This window comes from Homalodisca vitripennis, chromosome 8 (assembly GCF_021130785.1).
Source record: "Homalodisca vitripennis isolate AUS2020 chromosome 8, UT_GWSS_2.1, whole genome shotgun sequence".
NCBI classification, from domain to species: Eukaryota; Metazoa; Arthropoda; class Insecta; order Hemiptera; family Cicadellidae; genus Homalodisca; species Homalodisca vitripennis.
The window spans coordinates 115,434,743-115,456,313 of NC_060214.1; the positions used below are offsets into that span (position 1 = coordinate 115,434,743).

The window sequence follows — 21,571 nt, forward strand, 5'->3', positions numbered from 1 at the left end:
GGATGGTGAAATGGAGATTGATTCACCTCCACTTCAGAGGAGGGTGATCAACCCTTACCTTTATAGTTGTGTAAGAATACTTAAGGAATGTTTAAGGAATATACCAGAATTGAGTCAGCACAAGGGCCATTTAACAAAAAAAGGGGCCATTTAAATGGCATCTTGATTTCTTCTTTACTCAGTTACCTAAATAGAGAATAAATCTTAAATAATTTCTCCAACAATATTAATAAATTAAAGAAATTATTTGGCATTTGTAGTTTTATAAAAATCATTGATCCCTCGTTATTAGATCGCGACATCTGGTTACACGTTGGGAGCAAAAATAGCCTTTATGTGAAGTCTGTTAACATTTCTAAATAAATTATTGAAAAGCTCATTTCAACTTTCGTTACAAGAGCCCCAGTTATCGATATTGTTGAGATTGATAATACACAGTCTAAATGGGTTGCAATTATTGAGATACTGCATACTGGGCACTCCTCGTATAAGGTCAAATGATCTTTAGAAAGGCACACGACTTGAATAGGCCTACTAAGGTTGTCTGACGGCAAGAGAAAGTGTTTATATTACGAGCTAAGAATTGATGAGAGAATAATGAGAGCAGAATGGGTTTATAATGAAAGAACTGATATTCTTGTAGGACAATCGTCCTGTAGAGAGGAATATACAAGGTGGTCGTAAACGTCCTATTTCTAACTTTGGGGCTGGATTTAGACCAGAAATATCTTTTACCTTACGCAATTTTTGAAACGTTGTCCACCACACTGAACATTTTAAAATTTCTACCTCTCTTCGCGAAATATTACTACTGGAAAGGGCTTAAACCAAAAATATATTTGGCATAAATTTGAGAACTTCATTACTTCCTTTTCAAGACGATCAATGTGAGTGACAACATTAAATAAATTAGGAGAGCGTTATCGAATTCTATGACTCGAGAGGCTGAAAACATGTAATTTCTCTCTGTCTGTCAGTCCGCACGACATATAGGAAAAGCATTACTTGCAGACTTGAAATTTTGCATGATGCAATGCCGCAGTTTTACATTTCTACATAAGCATCACCGAATTTGATGATGATGCGTGTTACTACTTCATGGGATTAGTCTGAGCGTTGACGAACAGGGTACAGTCAGCGAGAAAATCGCAGATTAAATAAATTTGTAAACAAACTGAGAAAACTCACATTTCATTTCAATACGTGATATAGGAACACACGTAGCCTAACGAAATTAAATATATTCTTGGAATTTGACATGTAACCTCAGAGAAGCCCGTTACACAACACGTAGCGTGTCGTACTCCTACCTTGTTTTTATCTCTTCAGAGGTTGCATCACCGAAAATTAAACGCAATCGTCTGTTACATATGATTTGTGAGTATCAAAAGGATACAGAATTAAGTACAATTAAGTTTAGAATATAACTATAAATCTTAATCTCAAATGAAGGAAAAGGCTTCAATAACCACCAAATTCCTTCTCAGATTTCTGTAGTCTTTTACATTCCAAAGACTTACATTCCTATGATTCAACTTATTTTAGTGAGTGCTTCTTATTGTTGTGTGTAGAGGGACACTATATTAAAATGTTAGACTGCGTGTTCTTATTCGGAGATTGAGGGATGTTGTGGGGGTGGACTTCCAAAATATTTAAGGCACGTAAAAGTAGATTGTATTCAATATAACTTTCCTTAACGTTTAATTTTTTCCATAACCAATAAACATCAGTATATGGGTGGTGTTTATGATCAATATGTATATAAATACATCTGTATCTGTAAATACAATCAATCTTAGCTTTAACACCTGTAACACAACTGTTAACAGTTAACTGTACATACATTCACATAATCAGTAAGTCTATCAGCTGACCAGACACTCTTTCTTGAAGTCTGTTATATTATAATACTTTTCCGTAATACTACGCAGAGTATTAAAGTCACAGGGTGAGGAACAACTGGGAATGTCGAGTACCACAGGGTCCATGTCGGTGGAGTGCCCGTCTATATACAGGACCTGGAACAGACATTGCATGCAATCGGCGATTAGTAGTTATCATATCGGCGTATTAATTGTTTAATGAAGATTCTTGAAGCGTTGGAAAGATATTAATTTATTGTCACTAGTAAATTATTGCACCTGTTTATTACTTGTTTAATGTTTATTACAGTTGTTGATTTAACAAGATAATAGGATTTCATACATTTACCATTGTTGTATGTTAAAAATAAGTTCTGCGTATTAAAGACTGCAGTTTATCCTCTTCTCCAAGAATAAAAACAGGGCATAACTAAAGGCCTACTTTTTTATTCTCTTAGGACAAGAAGCTTATAAATTGCACTTAGTACTATAAGAACCTTAGCGCTGCTTCCGGAGTGACAGGATATTCAGGATGGGTAAGGTTAGGGGATAGGGGCCGCCTCCTATCGAGATCCATGAGGACAAATTAGGGCACTAATCTCAAAGTCTTGTCCCCCGGAAGAAGGGGAGGCCAGCTCTTAACTAGCCTCTCCATTCAAAGCAGGCAGGGAGTGGCACACCCTAGTCGAGGTTAGCAAGAACCTCTGAGGTTAGGGAACGAATCCCAACAGTCATCTTCCGCAGTAAACTAGACCTATCGAATTACCCTTGCACTCCAGAATCTCGACATTTGCGGTTAATGATGTGTCGCTCCTGAACATCCATAAGGTTGCCCAGATTTAAGTGACATATTGGTTTTTGCTGTGCCCACTGTGGGAAGGTATAAACCAGCCAGAAGTGATCCCTGCTGGGTTTAAGGCGTACTTGGAAACACAAATCAATCTATGGCGAAGAAATCGTCAAAGTTCAGGAGAAATTTGATTACACAGTGTTTTCATCTCTTATGAAACAGTACCGGTTTTATAATTGATAACCATAAGGACTCCCTAAGCATTAGGCTCCCTTATTACGAAAAGAAGATCAAGAGGAAGTATTAAAATTAAGTTTATTTCAAAGAAGGATGAAAACATAACGTCGGATATACCCGAAATGAATGCTGTAAAGAAACATAAATAAATATGTATGTCATTAAATGAAAAATCCAAATCAAACAAATATTGAAAGAACAGCATGGGTGGATTTTATAAAAAAAACTGAAGGCAGTACTGATGCAGAGTGTTTGTAGGCTACCAATACTACTGTATTTATCCACTCTAATGTTTTTTTTTAAGTAATATCGTGAATAATTATTAAATTTACTGTACAAATATTTGAAACTAAAAGATATTATTATGGCTACATACAATGAAAAAAACTATTACAATACCTGCACATAGTATGCGCTCGTATCAACGTTTTTATGCAATTCAAATATCAACGCAGATCCAGTTTTCACGAATATGTTATAAGCTTGCGGCATTCCTAGAATGGCCTGTAGTCCCATAATGGTGGTGTCATGACCGGAATAATGAACCATACTTCTGTCCGGAGTAGCGCTGTTGGTCACTTTGGCCTCCATCATGTTCATCATCTCCTGGAAGAGGCGCCCTGAAGCAGATATTGCATATTAAGCCTATGGTATTCCTAGGACAGCTAGTAGTCCCATAATGGTGGTGTCATGGCCGGAGTAATGAACCATACTTCTGTCCGGAGTAGCGCTGTTGGTCACTTTGGCCTCCATCATGCTCATCATCTCCTGGAAGAGGCGCCCTGAAGCAGATATTGCATATTAAGCCTATGGTATTCCTAGGACAGCTAGTAGTCCCATAATGGTGGTGTCATGGCCGGAGTAATGCACCATACTTCTGTCCGGAGTGGCGCTGTTCGTCACTTTGGCCTCCATCATGCTCATCATCTCCTGGAAGAGGCGCCCTGAAGCAGATATTGCATATTAAGCCTATGGTATTCCTAGGACAGCTAGTAGTCCCAAAATGGTGGTGTCATGGCCGGAGTAATGAACCATACTTCTGTCCGGAGTGGCGCTGTTGGGCACTTTGGCCTCCATCAGGTTCATCATCTCCTGGAAGAGGCGCCCTGAAGCAGATATTACACATTAAGCCTATGGTATTCATAGGATCACCTGTAGTTCCATAATGGTGATGTCATGGCCGGAATAATGAACCATACTTCTGTCCGGAGTAGCGCTGTTGGTAACTTTGGCCTTCATCATGCTCATCATCTCCTGGAAGAGGCGCCCTGAAGCAGATATTGCATATTAAGCCTATGGTATTCCTAGGACAGCTAGTAGTCCCATAATTTTGGTGTCATGACCGGAATAATGAACCATACTTCTGTCCGGAGTAGCGCTGTTGGTCACTTTGGCCTCCATCAGGTTCATCATCTCCTGGAAGAGGCGCCCTGAAGCAGACATTACATATTAAGCCTATGGCATTCCTAGGATGGCCTGTAGTCCCATAATGGTGGTGTCATGGCCGAAATAATGAACCATACTTCTGTCCGGAGTAGCGCTGTTGGTCACTTTGGCCTCCATCATGCTCATCATCTCCTGGAAGAGGCGCCCTGAAGCAGACTCTACATATTAAACCTGCGTCAGTCCGAGGGTGGACTATAGTTTAGACATTTAGGCATTTTTTAGGCGTGAACAATGTTAATTTCAACAATTGGTAACTATATCCATACTTATATAGTAGGCTCCACAATGCACTTTATGGATGATCTTTATGATTAAAAGCGTAATTTGGTTACCAGTAAAAGTTGCTATAATAGTCTTATGGAAATTATTGTAAAAAATAGGTTTTTTTTTAAAATGCCCGCTAGGGTCTGAGTTGCTTTGGCCCCACCAACCGAAAGGATTGTTTCCTTTTTTGTTTTTATTTAAAAAAACATGTTGCCATTAAACTTATTGTTTTATAAAAACTACCCAAACGTGATTTAGTTTAAGCTAAAGGCCATTCAAGGTGGATTGAAATCCTAAAAACTGCGTTTCACTCAACATTATCGTTAAAACTTATATAAAACATTTAAATTTCTGAATAAGATGGAACTGTAACCGTATTAAACAACATACGAATGGTTGGATTGCGGCAAAATAAGGTAAATAAGTATAATGTATAAGGTCTTTATAATTTTATAAAAATTAAAAAGTGTAAACTTAATAAATTATTGTTTTTTTAGTTATACCCACAATGCTATCAACATATCAAATTATTAAAATGACGTAAGCCACATAAGAACATAAAAAATGATTTAATTATTATTTACTGTCAAAATGTAATTGAAACTATTGACTATCCGAACAATTTTTCAGATAGTCTTTAAAATTCTCTATTGGAGTATAAGCGATAGAGTACAGTGTCTAAGGCACAACCGTTTCACCATGTTTTGTCACTATTTGCTCTGAAACGGTGGATAACCGTTACATCGTAAACACGTAACACCGATCATGAAAAACACGTAATATTAGTACCAGTAATAATCTTATTACCTTGGAATAATCTTATCATGTTGTCTGAAGCTACCACGCTTGCTACATACAGTTCCTGTACCAAAGTAGTCATAGGTTCAGGATACACCGGGGTTGACCAGGCAGGCAAGGGCAGCCCTTGGTTCTCCTTAAACATAAAAATATCATTTTGGATACTTCTAGATAAAATAAAGAAGTGAGTAAATTAGAAAGTTTGAAGCTTACGCGGCCGTAAGAATAACTAACGTATGCGCTTTACTGTTCATTCCTCGTCGAAACGTTGCTACCATAAATTCTAAACCGAAAACTGCCAATAATACGCATCCGTCTGTACAAGTGAGTTTGAGGGGGCGGAGCTGTATCGTGATTGGTTGATTGGGAGGGCTAAATTGCGCAGCTCAAGTTCACCCTACTTGGTCTGGAAGCCAAGATAGAGGAAGTTGACCTTATCCTGTAAAGGCTACGAGTAGATTACGGAAGTTACTAATCACAGGAAGTATTGCAAAGACGAAAAGCTAACACGCATAATTAACTGAAGCATCCAGCGACAAGCAAAATCGACACGTCTAGCTGTAAGATTTACTTATTGTCAAACTTAATTATTAGGGCTCATTCAATGTGTTGAAATCCGCAATAATTGCCAGCAGTATTTTTCCGATTTTTCTGTTATCAAGACAGGAGTGCCTCAGGGATCTATCCTTGGACCTCTACTTTTCCTCACATAAATTAATGATCTTCCAAAACACATTGAAAGCCATTTTAACAGACCCATAAAACCTGCTGTCACTCTTTACGCGGATGACACCAGCGTTATTCTAAATAACTGTCACTTTAGTACCTTGTTAGAACATTATACAGCCATATCATCGTATATTCCTGACTGGTTCTGTACAAATAACCTGTTCTTTAACTTTTCTAATTGTGGAATTTTATTCCCAAACCTCCCAAAATGTTCCTAATATTTAAACATTTGGTGGCAATCCAATAAGTAGCAATCTCTCTGTAAGTAACTTAAAATTATTACCAGAATTTATTGTGTTTTACCTTTAAATTGTATGCTCTACTGTAAAAAGTTGTTCTGTTGCTTTTTCTAATTACTTTTGATACTGATATTTTGACTTGCACAGAAAATCTTTGAGTTATATTGTGTGAATTAATTATTCTTATTCTGGTTAGGGAGAAGGCTTGGTATGACTACCGACCCAACCACCGGCAAAAAAATAAAAGTGGCAAAAGCCACAAATATGCAATTTTTATCATATTTCACAGTTTTGAGATCTAGTAACAAACAAATTCTGGAAGTTATAGGACTTACCGCGCTCACAAGGGAGTCCCAGACTTCGTAGAGGCCAGTGTGGGTTCCAGGAACCGCAGGGATGCCAGTGTATGTCTGTAGGTACGTCATCAAAGTCGAGATGTTAGCTGCGTTGTCTACGTCAAACTGCTTCAATGACAGTGTTTTGGCATTGTAGAAACTCGGGCATTCCGTTACGGAATCGTCCCACAGCTGCGGAATTATATTTAATGAAAAGGACATTCATGTGATAATAAAGCTTTCTAAATTCGTACTTTCCAAATGTCTTAAATCCATAAAACTAAAATAACATATTTTTACGACCCTGTTTATCACCAAATGACTTTATTGGAAAATAACTTATTGCAATCACCCTTGTAACTAAACCGTCTCGAGATTTACTACAAGAAATAATACAATAATATCATTTGATATTATTGTATTATTTCCTTAGATCAATTTGATCTAAGGTTACCGAAATATTGAGTTGGTAAACAACCTGGTATATTGGCCCAAAATATTGGCAATTTAGTTTTCTACTTGGAAACATCCACTGAAAACCAGTTAACTTATCTATAATTGAGCTAGATACATTTAATTACCAGTTGAGTGTGGGAAATTTCACAAATCTCTGGACAACCAGAACAGCTAGTTCTACAAATTGACGGCTAGAGTCAAATATCGCTGACGCGAAGCTAAAGATTTAATATTGAATTTCGCCCTCTTACAAACTTAACCAAGATAATTTATAAATTCTGTATAGTTGAATATATGACAACAAGAAGATGTTTGGATGCCTAGAGTCAGAGATTACCGTTAAAATAATGTTCATGACGTTACTCTGCAATCTTCAACAGTACATAATTTTTAAAAACAACGTTTGAAAGCACAATTTTTTACATCAATCTCTCAGTTGTTATTTTAATGGCTGTGACTACAACGTTAATCATAAAATTACTATAGATAAATACCGCTTCTCTGTAAAGTTGCAGAATTTTCAAGAATGGATTTTTACATATCTGGACCTTCAAGACATTCTTTGGTATAACCTTACTTCAAAATTCCGTTTCAACAGTTATGTGGTGTTCATGCTGACGCAAAATTAAATGTTTATTTTGTACAAGTAAAAAACACCAAAAGCTGGCAAACATCCAAACTTCCTCCTTATACAATTTCACCACTAAAAAACACGTAAATTTAAGATAGGTATCCATGAAACAGAACAAATTGGGAGAGGTTCAGATTCCTTTCGTCAAGGTTGGGCGTTACCGTTGGTGACCGTTGTGGTCGCCTATCCTGTGGGAATTCTCCAAAAGGAAAAGGAGAACTTATTTAATCACAAGAAGTTGTGGTTGAAACTCTCTCTGACATTTGAGCTAGGTACCAACCAAACGTGACTTCGAACCACCATCAATGGCCGAGCAGGCGGGCGGGCTGCTAGCAAGGACATTATCGCCCGAAGGTCATCATCTCAGGAGCGCAGCTTCTTGCTTCTTACTGCCCGACCGTTATTTTAGCGGTAAGTACTCTTTCCATGAGATAAGGTCACTGGAAGTTGGATAATAATGATGCATGTTATGACGGTGGTGTCACGATGGAATAATGTTGGCGGTTAAAATTTTCAACCTGTTAAGGGTGCAGTTGAAAGACGATTTGAAAAGTATGGATGCTCTTTGAATTCGTGTTATTTTGATGAATTTGATGATATGAACACTCGGAGAAAAAGAAGGTGTAACCATCAAGTTGACCACGTGGTAGAGAAACTGTGTTGATGGACACAGAAAAGGCTATAGATGAAGTCTCCCCTGGTAGCATTTCTGTAATTGCGAGATTGAACCTTGAATTGCCTGATGGGCTGTTTAAGTGAATCGAACCGATGGGTCACCAGAGTAACCCTGTCAATTGGGCAATGCTCAAGACTTTCCCTCTTCTAATCCCCGCAACTGAGTGAAGCTGTTGGACTGGCAAGGCGAAAGTCCATTAAAAGAGATACTTCGCGGAGAAATTGCCACCATGACCTTGTATTCCGATCCGTGACAATGGATTTTTATTGAAGGAATGATATCGAGAAGACCCCAGTTACGTTTTATTTTTACTTTTTCTTGAAGATTAAGTGGAATAGTAGTAAATCATCGCATATGTGGCATTTTTACCGAAAAATTCGTAATAATTGCTCCCTTATTTATGAGCATGAGAGATGTAACACATTTATTATTAAATTAGGGTCAGTGTTACCAAGCATGTTTACAAGTGATCATCTCAAATTTGACAAGCAATGACGTGATAAATGAATCCCAAACATTACAGACCGCGCCAGCTAGTGTGAGGAGTAGTGAGGGTAGAATGATACGATCCCTGCTCCCCCCCCCCAAAGTGGGTTACCCCTCCCACGACTCGACTAAGTACAGCTCGTTCCAAAGTCCACGCGCCACTAATAATACTGGAGTCAAAGTGGACTACAGAGGGGAGGACGGCTTTTACGCATGCGCTAGCTACGGTTCATGCTAGATAGCTCGGTCTGTACCAGCTGTTACCCTTATTACATATCTTATAGAATGTTCTCATTGGTAACAAAACCATCCCATTCCTGTCGATACGATGTTTGGCTGTACATAGTGACTCGTAAATGCATACACACTTTTAACTAGTGATAAGGTGTTCGACTACCAAAGTATTTACTAATTACAATGTTTGTTCCAATCGTGTGTTCCAATATTTCCTAATACAGTTCAAACAAATGAATGATATTAACTATTACTATTCTATTTTAAACACTTCTACTGCACAGTGTTTAACGAATACTTACAATGAATTTATTTAAATTAAAGTACTGAAATAAATGTGTACTCCCGTTTTTTATGGTTACTGAACATTTAGTACGAATTCTATTTTTGACAACTAATAATATTGCACTTAGCAAAGAGAAAATGTCAAAATTGCAATGTTGGACGTTTTATGCAATGCTTTAATATGGGAATTTGAGAAGTTCCCAATTTAAGTTGAGTTAAAATATTAAATAGAATTAATACTCAGGGAGTGAGTGGTTGATGGTATACTGGCTGGCTATTTTTGGATTTTCTAATAAATGAAATGGATTTTTACATTTCACGTAATGATGGGAATATTAAGAAATTTTATAAAATAGGAAGTATGCCTCTTTCAAAGTAAAATTTGGATTAACACCGATAGAGTCTGAGGAATCTAGAGCTGGATAAGTTGAAAGTCTATTGGTATGAGGTGCTATTGAAGTAGTAAAGTAGGGTCTCACCAAATGTCTGTACTGTTCACTACAGAGATGGGCATCAAAAAGTTCAAAGGCATCAAAAAGGGAAATAGGTACAAACTCTGTGGATCTTGCAGCCTATTAAAACTCGTTGGACTGTTGGTGTCCACCTTCTGATTTTAAGGGAGATATAACAGGATGATTTCCTTCTTTCTTTTTGGGAATTTCCCAAAGACTCATAAAGAATTGGTCCAAGGGCCCTAAAATACCTCTAGATGACTATAAAAATCGTATGACTCAATTTAACACGTATTCTACATAGTATTTTACAATTTTGTGTTTTCACAAACCCCTCCGAATCTTCTTTACAATCCAAACGTTTACCCTTTAAAAAAATTGTAAGTGCACAAGTTTTAGGTAGTTATTTAATGCACACCTCTAGAGGATAACTGGATCATCCAAAGTCAGACTTGATCAGAGATCGGCCGCATCCTTAGAAACTATTCATGTATTTATGAAATTATTTAACCCGAAAATTTTGTAAAGTATGTTTTTGATACTTACAATTACATTTTTAAAACTACTCACGTGTGTGCCCTCCAGGTTTGTGGGATATACGGGGATTGGCTGCCACATCAGACTGGAGTTCCACACCTGGAATTCAACAGGAGGAAACAGCCCCGCCAGAATCACCTCTGCACTTTGCAAGGTCCTGTCAGTGACGGTGCTGTACATGAGGAAGTCCTTGGGATAATAAAGCTGGTCCAGAAAGCCATCATATAGGGTTCTAAGCTTTGCTCCTAGCCTGTACGTTTTGACTCTGCCCAACTATAAAAATCACATTGTTATTAGACTAAATAATAATCTACGAAAGATATGCGAGTACAATAGTGCCATATTAAAGCATGTTCGTGACGGCGCGAACCACCAGTGGGTCACTGGCTTTTTTACGGATAGAGTGACCCACCAGTGAGTCAAGGGCCTTTTTACGGATATAGTGACCAATCAGTGGGTCACGGGCCTTTTTACGGATAGAGTGACCAATCAGTGGGTCACGGGCCTTTTTACGGATAGAGTGACCCACCAGTGGGTCAAGGGCCTTTTTACGGATAGAGTGACCAATCAGTGAGTCACGGGCCTTTTTACGGATAGAGTGACCCACCAGTGGGTCAAGGGCCTTTTTACGGATAGAGTGACCAACCAGTGGGTCACGGGCCTTTTTACGGATAGAGTGACCCACCAGTGAGTCAAGGGCCTTTTTACGGATAGAGTGACCAATCAGTGGGTCACGGGCCTTTTTACGGATAGAGTGACCCACCAGTGAGTCAAGGGCCTTTTTACGGATATAGTGACCAATCAGTGGGTCACGGGCCTTTTTACGGATAGAGTGACCCACCAGTGAGTCAAGGGCCTTTTTACGGATATAGTGACCCACCAGTGAGTCAAGGGCCTTTTTACGGATAGAGTGACCCACCAGTGAGTCAAGGGCCTTTTTACGGATATAGTGACCAATCAGTGGGTCACGGGCCTTTTTACGGATAGAGTGACCCACCAGTGGGTCAAGGGCCTTTTTACAGATAAAGTGACCCACCAATGAGTCAAGGGCCTTTTTATGGATATAGTGACCAATCAGTGGGTCACGGACCTATTTGCGGATACAGCGATCCACTAGTGGGTAACGTGCCCTTTCATGGATGGAGTGACCCACCAGTGGTTTTTCTAATACCCACTAAATAAATTTTGGCTGAATTTTAGACGTTGAAAATATGTCCACGGACTCTTACTCACTCCAGGACATGTAAATTGAAAAAAATGTACGGGCACTTTTCAGTTTTGTTTTAAATTTCATCGTAATTTAAAAAAATACAATAATATTGCCGGTACTAATGTGTTATAGAAACAACAAAAGTAGTACATACAAAGGGTATGGCAGAATATATTCATTTCAAAATCACATTTATTTCCATAACTGAAGATACAGAAGTAAATAATATATATAAGATGAAAAATAAGGTATTTGATTCGAAATGATAGTACTGTTCTGATTAATCTGAACAGTAAAATGAAAGGGCATATCATGCCACAAAATCAGCAAACCCATACATTTCAATTAAAAGAAGTTAAAAATAGTTAAAGTACATTTATTTGTAGACTTAATTTGCTACCGTAGAATAAAGAAGTGTGAAAGAGAAAGAGCCTATATGGACTTTAACGGCTTTCGCGTAGTTTGAGTTGAAAAATTTTAGATTTAGAATTTTGTATTTGTAGTGTGAAGTTTAATTTTATCAAACCTTGGTTGAAAAAAGGTTTGCTTAGAACTAAGAAATAGATTATGACTATGATATAAGAATTATGATAATTTGTATTGTATATTGTAGAGAAAAGAAACAAAGAAAACAGTAACTTTTCATTAAATACACCTGTATCAAATATAAGTACTTACAGATACATATAGAAGTACTTACATTGGTCAATGAATCTGGACCGTAAGGCCAAACTTCCGTATCGTTTTTTGGATAACTCCAGGTAGGAAAGGAATCCAGTGGAGGCCTGTTGCCATGGCGGGATGCCTGGAAACATGAACACGGCTGTGGAGTTATATGTTGGCGATAGAATAACTCGATGGAACACGAATGAAAAAGATAACATGAAGGTTGGTTTGAGTAAAATAGTATTACTATTATAATATAAGACTTAGTTATTTCTCATTTCCTTCCTCTGGTCAGATATTTCAGCAGATTTAACTACATATAACATCTGTAGACGTCTTACGGCCCAGTGTCACTAAGATACGGAGTGACGGTGTTAATATTAGATGAAGTTAACCTCCGCAATTTATAATAAGTGTTGATCCTTATTTGTTGCTTTCTTTTGTTTGTGTGTCTTTATCCATCTTCTGTAGCTCTCATCTGTAGCTGAGGTTGAACTTAAAGACTGTTCTATGGAGGATTTACATTCTCTGTTTAAAGTTTGTTATTGACGATGGAAGGGGTGAAAGCATAACATGATTTCGGACATTTGCAATCGTTATAGGTTATAAAAAGTATAACACAACGTTTCGTGGATTAGAATCTATCCTCTTCGTCAGGTGGGGAGGTATTAATATATGCAAAAATAACGAACAGAAAGAAATAAACTCCAAGCAGCTTTTAGGTATGTTTGAACCTTTTTCTTTCCCTTCTTCATTTCTTTATGTTCGTTATTTTTGTATGTATTAATACCTCCTCCACCTGACGAAGAGGATAGATTCCAGTTCTCGAAACATCGTGTTGTACCTTTTATAACATATAGAGGATGACATAATTGTACAAGCAAATACGCGTATTTCATATAGAGTAGTTTTTAGCTATTTTGAACTCTTTACTTGAAAACCAACTGTACTCCAAATCTTAAATTTAGCTTCATAAAACGACGTTAGACTTAAAAAAGTTTTACGTCCCTGTTTTTAGTCGTGGAGTAATTGGAGATATTATAGAATAGAATAGAATAGAATTTATTTTTGAAAATATTTACAATAGCACATTATATACATTGGTATACACAATGTAATACATCAATAAAGTAAGTAAACAACCAAATGCATACACAATGTACAAACCTAATGAGCAAACTTAAATAAAAATGTAACATTCTTGTAAATAAAATTAAAACAAAAACACTCGTAAATTAAAAGAAAATATTTTCAAAAATAACTAGGGCCTCTAGAGGCAAGTGCCTGTGGAGAGGTTCCTTTTATTACAAAAATATTTTTTAGCTCAAAGAAAATTTCAATAAAACTTTGATTTTTTTATAAGCTCCTAAAAAAAATTTATTAAAAGTGTGCTGCTGCAGTTACAAAGCAAATGAAAATCCACTTAAATAAATTCAAACTAAAATTTACTGTTACTTTCTTTAATTAACTAGGAATCTATGCAGAGAAGAAAAATCTAATTTATCAAAACCCAATAACCACTTCTTTAATGTTTTTGAAAATAACTTTATATTCTCACAACTAATAATTGAAGAAATTATACTAAACATTTTAGGTCCCAAAAAACAATAACTATTTGAAAAAAATGCTAGGTTAGGCTTTGGAACTGGTATTGGTTCTTGCTTTCTTAATTTGTTTTTGTAATTATTTTTTTAATTCTGGTAAATTGCCACTTATGACATAAAATATTTTTAAAACTTTATAAACAAACATATATTTAAGGGGAAGAATATTTAATCAACAAAAAAGAGGAAAAGATTTCTCCATTCTTCGTTTTCGTTTAATCAACCTTATGAATTTCTTTTGTTGAGTTAGAAGTGGCTTTAGATTTGTTTTCATAGGCTCCACCCCAACAAAATATTCCATAGTCAAGCCTACTATTGACCAAAGAGAAGTACAGCATTCTTAAACACTTCTTCAGTGCAAATGTATTGTAAAAAAATAAAAAAATCTTAAAATATTGTTTAGTTTGCGTTTTAAAATTTCAATATTGTGTCTTCCAGTTGATTTTCTCTATCTAGCATGACTCCTAAATATTTTAAATTTTCGCACTGGGATACTACAGCACAGTTCTGTTGGCACTGACTGTTACTACACAAACAATTGACACATCGATACAAAATTGAATTACTAAAAATTTGCTGATCTGTTTTTAAACTAAAATTGATGTACTTAGTTTTCTCTGGGCTTAATAACATGTTATTTTTTGAAAACCACCACTGCAGTGCTTTAAGGTCTGAATTCATCTCTTGCTCTATATCATCCCAATTATTTTTTACATACGATAATAGCTGTATCGTCTGCAAAAGATGTAATATTTCCATTTAAATTTGAATCACAAAGATCATTTATGTAGATTATAAAAAAAGTACTGGGCCTAAAACTGACCCTTGAGGTACGCCACATTGATAAACCCGAAGTCACTAAAAGAATTATTAATTTTGACGCATTGTTTTCTTTTTGTTAAATAGCTAACAAACCAAGAATAAATATTCCCCCGAATACCACATCCGTATAACTTTTGTAAGAGAATTGTGTGATCTACAGTATCAAACGCTTTTTTAATATCTAAAAATAAACCACTAACTTTCTGCCCTGAATTTATTCCTGTATACACATTATCTATGAAGCTTTTTAATGCTGCTTCAGTATTTAAACCTTTCCTAAAACCAAATTGATTGTTGCTGAAAAAATTAGTTTTTTCTAGAAATTTAATTAGCTTTTTCTTCATCATTAACTTTTCAAACACTTTAGCAAAGGTAGAAAGTAAAGAGATTGGTCTGTAAGTTATTACAGTCGGTAATTAGGCCACTCTTATGTAAAGGAATCACTACAGCTGTTTTTAAAATTTCTGTTCTGGAAAAATACCTTTTTCAAAACTTAAAATTTACTAAATACAATAAAACGTTTACTAATTTTGGGTATATTAACTTAATTAAAAAAGAATTGATGTTATCTATTCCTGGTGAAGTACTGTTTTTTAAATCTTTTATTACTGCACTTAAATCTTCAACAAAGACCATGCCCATAAACATAGAGTTGAAAGAGTATTTTGTTTCAAAACAATTTCTATAGCATAAAGAGTCGAAATTTGCAGGTTTGACTCTCTGTATATTTAATTGATTTACTATAGATAGAAAGAATGTATTAAACTCATTACAAATAACTTTAGAATCATGTACTAAATTACCATTTATATTTAGAGTTTGTATGGGAGTTCTTTTAGCCTTCTGTCCTGTCACCTCATTTAAAGCTTTCCATGTAGCTTTGGAATTACCACTGCATTTCCTAAAAATATTTTCGTAATAATAATTTTTTATAATTCTTATTTCCATTTGTAATTTATTTCTGTATTTTTTTGAAATGTAATTTCAGCTTTTCATTATTTGGATGATTCTTTACTAATTGATACAGTTTGTTTTTATGTATGATTTTTCTGCAAATGTAGTCGTTCATCCATGGTTTAATTTTAGAATAAATTTTACGATTTTCGGACGTTTGGATTTTACTTTCTGAAATTGATCTTTGAATAATATTATGAAACGTCTCAAAAGCGGTCGATGGGTTTTGGTCATTATAAAACCTCCGCCCAGTCGAGTGAATCGAGCCGCGCTAGCAGATTGTCATAGTCTAAGCGGTATGCCGGTGGGGAAGGATTGGCAGAATCAGCTGTTCCATGACTGTCCTCTGCTCCCACACGCACACGCATGTTCACAATAATTAACCTGTGATCCGTTATGTTGGCGTCTATAACCTCAACGTGAGGTTAGCGTTCTGTCTTTGTTTGCTAGCCTTGCATAAACATGATCTATACAAGAAGAAGAGTCAGGTGTTGCTCTAGTTGCTCGTTTAACAAACACTCGAATCCGTTTGAGGAAAGAATTGAATTATATTGATCTACAGCAGTATTAATTTCAAGCAAATTCAAGTTGACGTCTCCGATAAAAAGGAAATTCTTTTTTGCATTAAAATTATTACTACTGTAAAAATGAGTATTTAATTCGTTCAAGAAACATTGTTTACTAAAACTATGTAACCTGTAAATGGCATACAAACAAAACGTCAAAGATTTAAACTTAAAATCCAATGCTAATATATCGGCTGATTGAAGGTTAATTGGTTCACAGGAAATTATTTCTATATTCGACTTTACGAATATTGCAACCCCGCCTGCCCTTTGATTGTCATTGAATTTTGCAAAGGTTATGTAGTTTGGTATATAGTAATAATTAAGCTCGTTTTTGTCATTTATCCATATTTCTGACAGTATAATTATTTCAGGAAATAAATCCCTACTGTTTAATTCTGCAATAAAAAAATCAAAGTTTGATCTCATACTACGTATATTTTTGATGTAGTATTACTTAAATTGAATATTTTATCCTCGTTAGTCAATATTCAAATTTGGAAAAAAATATATATGTATACTGCCTAAAAGATTAATACTTTGTATTGTTGAAATATAATTTAGTAGCAAATTGTTAATATTACCTAATATGAAGAATTTAAATTAAATTATACGCCATCATAACCATTTTAAATCGTAAAAAAAAACAAAAAAACAAAACCAAAAAGTAACAAAAGTGAACTTGCACATACATTGTTTACAGTTCATTGAAGGTCGTCTTGGCTGGTGATGACTTTTATAGGCGAGTTCTCTTCCTTCCTGAGAAAGATTTTCCCGTTCCTTACCCACAAAGGAATATATATATATATATATTTAATGCTTATCCAAATGTTAAGAACATTTCTGCCTAGAAGAGTTGTAAAACCAACAGAATCGTTTCAGAAGGCATCACTCTAGAAACGATGAAATTGACTCCAAACCATATTTGGTTATAAACCGTGCCGAAGGCACTCGAAAGGGTTGTATGCAGTTTTGCCAGCGCGTGTCTCAAAACCAGCACGGCTTCATGCGAGGTCGTCCGATTGCCGCAAACTTGTTACGTTTTTAGCAGTTGCTGAACGTGCGGTTGTGCGACGAGGTCATGTTGGTATTATCTACCTTGACTTCCAAAAGCCGCCTGACAGGATCTTATATCACCTCTTTTTTGAAAAATTCCCTGAAATTTTCTGACTTGGAATACAATCTTTATGAAAGAATGTTTAGAGTGCGATTTGGTGGGGTGTATTCGAATAGTTTCTTCTTTTCTTAGGAATGCCTCAAGGGTCCAATTTGTGCCTTCTGTTTTTCTTTTTGAGTGTCAATGACTTTCTATACCAAAGTGTCAATACACAATGTGTTAGTCAATTTTACAGATATCACTAACGATCGCCAGAGTGGTAGAACGTTAGCTTTAAATCAGCCATTGATTTTTGCAGTTGAATGGATTGAATCAATGGACTGATCATAGTCTATGCTTCAAAACCTCAGCAAAACAGTAACTATACTTTCATTCATGAAAAGTATATTTTGGTTTCTCATTAGTCTTCGGAGAGAATTTTCTACGTATTCATATTCTACGTATTTACATAGAATAGGAATTTTATGCTATATAATCTTTATACAGGCTGTCCCGTAACTCTCTGGACAAAGGTGTACCACGTTATTGCTCAGGTCAACAGTCATACTTCACCATATGGACATGGGTCTCTAAAGCTTAGTTTCTAATCTCTCTGTATGTGTTTTTTTTTATACAAAAATTAATATCTTAAAAATTATACATTAAATTAAACCAAGTTTGGCTCAAATCTTTATGATAACAAAAGAAATTACTTAAAAAATGTCAAGGAATTATCTTTAGTATTTTAAAAATCTCGGCCATTACAACTTTTAAACTTTGTATATCTTAAAAACCAGTAATTTTTTATCAAGAATTACAAGAATACCAGTTTTTAGAAGATTTTATCTCGAATCTAATGACACCTACATTATTAAAATCGAAGAATAAATAACTGATTTGGAGCAGATTTACCGTGACAAGACATGGCCACATTGAGGTTCTCAGCGAATAGCCAACAATACAAAAACTGAATAAACGGAATTTTGAAAATACTTAAAAATAATTTCATAATATTTCTTTCAGTAACTTACCTTGTTATCATAAAGATTTGAGCCAAACTTGGTTTAATTTAATGTATTAGTTTTTAATACAATAATTTTTTATAAAAAACATAAACAAAGAGAGAGATGGGAAACTAAGCATCGGAGACCCATGTTCATATGGTGAAATATGTTTGTCTTGACCTGAGCAATAACGTGGTATACCTTTGTCCAGAGAGTTACGGGACACCCTGTATAATTTATACCTATCATATACATATAAGTTTACTTTGCCATTGGCTTGTAATAAATAAATATAGATTCCAACCCGACCTTCTTTGAACGCGGAAACCATGTTTTAAGAACTGGAGCCTTGTATGAGAGTAAACCAATTTTTTTTATAAAGATTCTTATTTTATTCTACACAGGTTCTTCGCTCAAAGGTATTATGAATACGCCTCCGTTGTACGAAATTGGAGTGCCAATAAAATACCATCCAGTTTGACTCATAACGTTCTATTTACGTATTTTGTGTAATTTGTGTTAGCTATCAACCCTAAAAAGACGATACATATAAATTTTAGTCGCAGACAAGATGACATACCCGACATTCCTAACATCTCTACTGACCAACAAGCAAGACTGCTAGGATTAACAATTGATGCAGATCTCTCATGGACTAGTCATGTGGATTTACTGAGTAAAAAGCTAAGCTCAGGAATTTATGTTATTCGAAGAGTGAAGTGGATAGGAGGTTTTGCTGCAGCTAAAGCAGCATACCACGCTCTAGTAGAATCCCACATCCGCTATGGGATAACTCTGTGGGAGGGACATCTGAACAGAATCTAAACAGAATTCTTGTCCTCCAGAAAAAAGCAGTAAGGGCACTAGCTGACTTAAGCCCAACAGAGAGCTGCAGAGAAGCCTATAAATCGTTGAAGATCCTAACGGTCACAGCCATGTACATACATGCAGTGGTTGTGCATGGGGACCAACTGGGACTCCCTAGGGGTAAGGATATACACTCCTACAACACAAGAAGAGCTTTGGACTACCACCTTCCCTTGCACCATACCACCAAGTACACAAAAAAAGCCATCTTATGCGGGGCAGAGATTCTACAACTCGATGCCAGATTTCTTGAAACGCCTAAGAGGGAAAGATCTTCGCAGACAAACTACAAAGCTGGCTGATAGAGCAACCAATATATACAACTCAAGAATTTTTTGATTTGATTTGATCTGTAAAGCAAGAAACCTCAAGATCATAAACTTTGTAAAATTGACGCCATTACATTTCCTTGTGATTTTGTAAATAAAGAGATTCTGATTTCTGATTTTTATGAATTTAAATTATTTTTTATTTTAATCAATGATGAGGCACTAAAATTCCGACTTTCCTAAACTATCATTATACTACTTACAAATTTTCAAATCTTTATCCCATGATCTAATTCTACCACTTCATAAAGTCATCTACGAATATTCTAAACATAAGGTTGTTACTCAGATCTGAAGCAAATCGATTGGTAAATGAGCCTTTAGGGTGTCAACAACATCATGTAAAGTCCAAAGAAGAAAAACGCTACAGTTTAGGCTCGTCCACATTTTACCATCCATGGTTGGATGTTCCTACACAGCCAACCACAGTGGTTATTACACCTATGGAAATACATAATTATAACTTTAATATACACTTACGACAATAAGAAACTGAAGCGTAGTACTTGGGCCGGTTGAGTTGGTAGCATTGTTGGTACCTGCACTAGGTGACGACTGGCCACTTGTTATGCTGAAGTTGATCACGACAAAAGCAATCGCCACAGGAATCAAAATTAACGTGACAATTATACACAGGCGGAAATCTCTCCTTTTAAGAATCACGTATATAGCCATTGTCCACTGGTCAACACACCACTGAGTGAAATTATAAAAAGAAAATCTTACACTATCTTATCAGCAACTCGTAGCAGAACCAGAAAGAAAGACTTCACGTCACCTTAAGTGTTCCATACATATTAACCTACTACTAATTAGACTACTAATTAAATATAATCACGAGTGGTGATTAGCGAACACGATAAACTCTCAAAGAATAACAAATTTTATTAAGTGACATTATGTAGGATTACGTCGACACTTCAAGGAGATAAATACTCAAATTATATTGTAATCATCATATGTTACAGACACTCGAGAAATACGAGTGGATCTGTGATCCAGCTTCTATCAGACAACGTTTCTGCAATATTTCCGATTATGCTTGACCACGAAATTCTTGTCCAAGCAAAGTGAACGGGGATAGAAGGAAAAGTAAGATAGGCATAAGGACCCCTACAAATAATAATGATGAGTTTTAATAAGTAAAGGAAACAGGATTTTTCCGGACATTTGCCATCGTTCAGTGAAACAAAAATCAGTAACACTACGTTTCGAGATCTGCAATCTGATCTCTTCCTCAGGTAAATAACTAACCTAATACATAATTACAAACTAGGTTTAAAATTGTGTGTCCACTTCACTAACTCTAAAACATGCACTTCATAATAATAAAAAAATTAAAAAAAACGATACACAACACTAATCATTACAACTGAACTACAGAATACAGAATTATTATTATTAAGTGCATGTTTTAGAGTTAGTGAAGTGGACACACAACACGGTGGCTGTGATTCCTGACTTAGGCGTGCCACAACGCTTTGGTATGATTTGTTATTTTAAACTAGTTTGTAATTATATATTAGGATAGTTATTTACCTGAGAAAGAGATCAGATTGCAGATCTCGAAACGTGGTGTTACTGATTTTTTGTATCTATGAACAATGGCAAAAGTCCGGAAAAATCCGGTTTCCTTCGCAATCCTTCTATTGTCAAAATCAAACTTCAAACAAAGAATTTAACAAGTAACTGCCCACGTTTTTCCGAGTTTCAGGGGCATGTGATTATTTCCAGTCCATTTATTCAGCACACTGTATTGCTGAATCAATTGCTGGTTGTAAGCAAGAACGTAGCCAGGAAATAATTTGGAGCGGGGGAGGGGGAGGTCCAGACAACTGATATTTTCCCGTAGTGGATAAAGAGTAATGCCCCATTTTGTCCCTTAAAACGTTCTTGACCTGTTTCTATGTCGAGAACGATATTTCAGCAGTAAATTTCAGTAATACTGAATTGTTTAATAACAATAATCGTTTACTAAAAAAGTAATTGAAAAATT

The 21,571-nt window shown here is 35.8% G+C and overlaps 1 protein-coding gene across 1 annotated transcript; it reads right to left on the minus strand.

The window, feature by feature from the left end:
* Positions 1-1,651: 1,651 nt before the first annotated feature.
* On the minus strand, positions 1,652-20,362 carry LOC124367956 (prostatic acid phosphatase-like). The gene is made up of 7 exons (XM_046825188.1): positions 20,056-20,362; positions 12,368-12,472; positions 10,491-10,730; positions 6,701-6,892; positions 5,407-5,533; positions 3,289-3,509; positions 1,652-2,018 (listed from the first exon to the last, which is right to left on the minus strand). The coding sequence occupies exons 1-7, from the start codon at positions 20,248-20,250 to the stop codon at positions 1,866-1,868; spliced, it is 1,233 nt and encodes a 410-aa protein (XP_046681144.1). The 5' UTR covers positions 20,251-20,362; the 3' UTR covers positions 1,652-1,865.
* Between the last annotated feature and the right edge of the window lie 1,209 nt (positions 20,363-21,571).